Raw genomic sequence first — 4993 nt, 5'->3', positions numbered from 1 at the left:
TTGGATTCGAATGGTTCTTAAGGATCTTCATATGTTTCTTCCTTCTGCTCCTTTGTTGCATTGTGATAATTTGTCCACATTAGCCTTATGTTCTAATCCAATGTTTCACACTCGGATTAAACATGTGGATATTGATTTTCATTTCCTTCTTGAAAGAGTACAAAAAGGGGATATGGGGGTTCAATACATTCCTACAGAAGCTCAGGCTGCAAATCAGCATTTAGTTAGCTTAGTGGTTAAGTTGTCAAAAGGTAACAACTGTAATTCTAAGGCTATATATAGTGGGATAACCCCTAGTAATTGTATTCATTCATTACAGTAAAATACAACTTGTTCTCCAATTTCTTTCTCTCTAGATCTCATTCTCTCTCTTGTTCTTCATTTCTGTTTCATTGCTGGATTATTGAGTTCTTGAGATCATGATTTCTCTCTAGTTATCAATAACGTTATTATATAATAAAATTAAGAAATTGCAGCATTTCAGGATGTTATTATTGACACTCAAAATATCTCATTGTACTCTAAGTTTTTATATTTAGAAAGAAAAAAAATACTCTTATAAGGAGTGCACAATGTGGTTCAAAGTGCTAATAAAAGCAATTTTTTAAATATAGAACATTATTACATGATGTTAGATGGCAAAATTTTTGGGGCCCCTTCAAATTTGGGGCCCTGTGAGACTGCACATTTAGCTCCCCCTCAACGTCCCCTCTGCAAATTGTGACTTGATAAATTGACGAATATAATGTTTTGGATAAACATGAAATGGTCACACTAATAGCTAAACAACTAAGGGATTTCAAGTTTGAGTGTGTTTTTTTATAAAGACAATCTATGAATGATGATTTAAAAACTGAATGGTTCCTTTTTTTTTTAACGAATGGTTCCAATCTTGAGATTTTATTGTGGAGAAGGCCAAAATAAGTATTTAGCATTGTGTTAAATTATTAACTAGTTAGCGTTTGAATGCTGCTGATATTTCTGTATCTAGATCTTCATGCGTCAGAATGATGGAGGGCAAAGAAGGCTGTAACCGATTACCAATCTAATAATAAGCCACAAGCGTGAAGAATATATAAAGGCTCCACTAGCCAAGCAAAGTGAGATGGATTGGTCCCATCCATCAATTCTACAGTGAGATTTAGGTGCACACACTGTCTAAGCTAATTAAGCTAGCTAGTAACAAAAACAAATAATGCGGCACAGCTTTTGTGTCATTTGGATCGAGCTCAGCTAGCTAGCTCAGACAAGGTCAACGATATCTTCAATCTCATTGCTGTGCTGCACTTGCTCACCACCATGCACTGTATGCATAACTTTACCTGCTACTTAGGTCATTGTTTTACATCATTGCATGCCATCTACGAACAAGTTGTTAGGGTCACAACTAAAAAGTAAATCTAAATACGCTTCGATCGGTAAACCTTGTTAGCAGGTCCGATTCCAACATCAGGTTTTGTTAATTATGATTGTTAAGCTGTTACTTAGCGCTTAAGCTAGCTTGATTCATTTCAGCTAATTCTATTCTTCTTCCATAAACAACATCAGCAATCAAGTTATTGAATACACGGCCACATTTCAAATATGGCTTTAAAAATAAAACACAAATATTCTGTTGATACTTATAGCCAACTTCATGCCATATTTCAGTTTTAGCATGTATATTGGTTTGAACAGGGTTTCAATGAATTAGCTGGATATATATATATAGATAAGGAAATTTTTATTTTTTGAAGGTAGCTAGATAAGGAAATTAGGTCCCTATACAATCTTCAACTCAACAAAAATGGTTGATTGAGTGAACATATAAATGTATATGGGAGACAGCAAACGAATACTAGTGGGCCGGTCTGCTAGTGTAGTGAGTGTCTATACTTTATATTGGACCACCTTCTTTAGGTCACCCCAAATTCTCTCGATCTGCATGTGCTTCAACCACCTTGTGCTCAGCAGAGACGCGCTATAAGACCCTATCCCATTCCTATATATTCCTGCCCTCTCTTCTCTTGCATTGTACTCCATTGTTGTGCATTCAACTGCATTATTCCAATGACTACTCAAAATGCTCGTACTTTTGTTTTCTTTGTGTTATTGGGCATGGAGATATGTTCTGCAGCTAGAACACTCCTAAATTATGAAGAGCCTGTCCACGTGCCTGCTGTCAGCTATGGGGCAGGCCATGGCATTGGGGGTGGTGCTGGATCAGGGTATGGCAGCGGTGCTGGAGGTTATGGTGGCGGAGGAGGTGCAGGAAGTGGTGGTGGCTATGGAGCTGTAGGAGAGCATGGCGCTGCTGGATATGGAGGTGGTAGTGGTGGTGGAGAAGGTGGTGGTGTTGCCTATGGAGGTGCTGGTGGACATGGTGGTGGCGGCGGTGGAGGCAGTGGTGGTGGTGGTGCATATGGTGCCGGGGGCGCAGAAGGGTATGGAAGTGGGGGTGGTAAAGGAGGTGGGGCTGGCTACGGTGCTGGTGGAGAACATGGGGCTGGTGGTGGTGGAGGAGGAGGTACTGGTGGTGGCGGAGGGTCCGGATATGCTGGAGAGCATGGCGGTGGTTATGGAGGAGGAGAAGGTGGTGGTGCTGGTGGGGGTTATGGCGCTGGTGGAGAACATGGTGGAGGATATGGTGGTGGCGGTGGGCATGGTGGTGGTGCTGGAGGAGGTTATGCTGCTGGAGGAGCAAGTGGAGGAGGATATGGGAGCGGTGGAGGAGCTGGAGGTGGAGTTGGTGGTGGTGGCGGCTATGCAGGTGGTGGTGGTGGTGGTGGAGGTTCTGGTGGCGGCAGCGGCTATGGTGGAGCGCATGGAGGAGGAGGTGGGGGTGGTGAAGGTGGTGGTCATGGTGGTTATGTTCCTTGAAATTACCTTCACTTCTTTGTCACTAAAGATTTGTATCACCTTACCCTATAAAGCTATTAATAGTGGTAAATGGGAAAACAAAATAAGATAAACATAACGGTAAGGGGATATGCATTACTTTGAGTGTATTACGAATCCCACTTGTATGCTACCAAAAAGGTTGTATCTATTATATATGGATTCTTGATGACTGTTCTTCGAAATATAATAAGCCATGTTTTCTTTTTAAGATTTGCTTTGCAAAGATATTAATTAAATTTAAATATTGATAAACTTTAACGTAGAAGATGAATCAAGTCATGAATAAATTTTATATTTTTATATTTTCATAAAAGTTTTATTTATAAATTAAGTTCCTTTGCCATTTCAGTTTAGTTTTACTAGTCTAATTAAGATTGATTTTGTTTCTAATTATTGGTTTAGCTTTGTACTTTATTTTCCTATAAATACCTCCTTATGAAAAAACTAACTAAATAAAGTGTTAGTGTGTGCAAACTTATATCCAAAATTTTCAAATACTATGTTGAACCAAATTGCCCCCTCTAACCAACCAGTATTATGATCTAGTGATATTTCTTCATTTGTAAGTGAGATGTTTGGCTCACATGTCAATTTCATATTATATTTGTATTGAATTCGATACCTAATTACTGGTTGGTCTATTAATGTGGCCTGACCAAATCTCCCTCCACTTCAAGAAAAATATCCCCATCACTTTCCTCTTAGAGTAGAATACCGTTGTATAAATAAAAGGGAACTTTAACGAAAGCTCCTAATACTGTTCACTTTAATAAAAAACCACATTTTTACACTAAAAAGTCAATCCTGATACTATTCACTTTGCCCTTTATTTTGTCATTATCGTTAAAACTCAAGGTTTTCAAGCCCTTTTCATTAGTTTTCCTTAAATAAAATGCCTCTCCAATCTCTCACTTTGAACCACCACTATCCCACCCATTTTATTCATGTTCTTCCAAGCTCCATGTAAATGCCATTTAAATCCCCCCTCCATTGGTTTCCTCCAAACTTGCTTCTCCTTTGCTACTTCCGCGTCGTGTTGCTTCTCCAAACATGGCTACAATCTTTAAAAAAATTTAAGGGATGTATATGGTACCAGCTACAAATAGGAACTCTTATTTGATCACTAATTATTACAGTCTAGTGATATTTTTCTCTACTAGTAAGTGAAATGTTTTAGGTTCTACTTCCATGGATGGTAAATTCGTTCTATTTCCATGGATGGTAAATTCGAACCAAATTATTATACTTTGCTCATTGTGATTGATCCCATTCCTCACCCTCCGGTGTAAGTATTGTTGTATTAAAAATATATATAGTAAAACAGCTGTCATGTTTATTTAACATTACGATTGAAGTGTCTTGAAGTGCCCTAATAGGCCAACTTCGATTCAAGGATAGGCCTTAAAAATAAAAATAAAAGGGAGGCGTTGGAATAAAAACACTTAAGTTGGTTTTTGAACAAATGATTTATCTACACTAAGGAGGAGGAGGACGGGGTAGTTTTAGCCTCACAATGGGCTAGCATTAATGTGATTCAAATTTGCTTTTGGCGAAAATCAAACCTAAGACCTCTCACTTACAAATGAAGAAGAATATTATTAGACTATAGTAGGGGTGAGCAAACGGGCCATGGGCTCGCAGGTATTAGCGGTTCGGGACGGGTCTTAATTTTTAAAAAGAGAAACGGGGCGGGGCGGGCCTTTGAAATTTGATGTTCAGGCCGGTTCGAAAAAGTATAGAAAAACGGGTACACGAACCAGCCCGTTTGCAAAAATACCCCTGTGTTGGGTACTGTTACTGTCTCCTAGGCCCATTTCTTTTTGTTCCTCCCCGTGGGCCGTGATAGTTCTCACTCTTAAGAACACTCCACACACACACACACACACACCCCACTTCCCCGTGTTTCCCCCTCCCCCAATCTCTCGAACCTTTTCCTTTATTCCTCTTCTTTGTTTCTTCTCCCCTCATCTCTGCAACTCTCATTCCTAGAGCACAGACACACCACACCCACACCTACACCCCACTGAGAAATGATATGTTGCCGCCGCCTCACAAATTCTTCCCCCGACGAATGATGCATGGATTGGCTCTTCTACCTCTAACTCCTCCACAC

General features: G+C 39.7%; 1 protein-coding gene across 1 annotated transcript; it reads left to right on the top strand.

Annotated features, from left to right (window-relative positions):
* Window positions 1–1912: 1912 nt before the first annotated feature.
* Window positions 1913–3088, top strand: LOC103437012 (glycine-rich cell wall structural protein 1.8-like). Its single transcript, XM_008375478.4, has one exon. It carries the CDS (start codon window positions 2050–2052, stop codon window positions 2857–2859), a length of 810 nt encoding a protein of 269 aa, XP_008373700.4. The 5' UTR covers window positions 1913–2049; the 3' UTR covers window positions 2860–3088.
* Window positions 3089–4993: the final 1905 nt, after the last annotated feature.

The sequence above is a fragment of the Malus domestica genome, chromosome 06 (genome assembly GCF_042453785.1).
Source record: "Malus domestica chromosome 06, GDT2T_hap1".
NCBI lineage: Eukaryota > Viridiplantae > Streptophyta > Magnoliopsida > Rosales > Rosaceae > Malus > Malus domestica.
The sequence above is the reverse complement of the archived record's forward strand: the minus strand, read 5'-3'. Positions and strand labels throughout refer to the sequence as shown.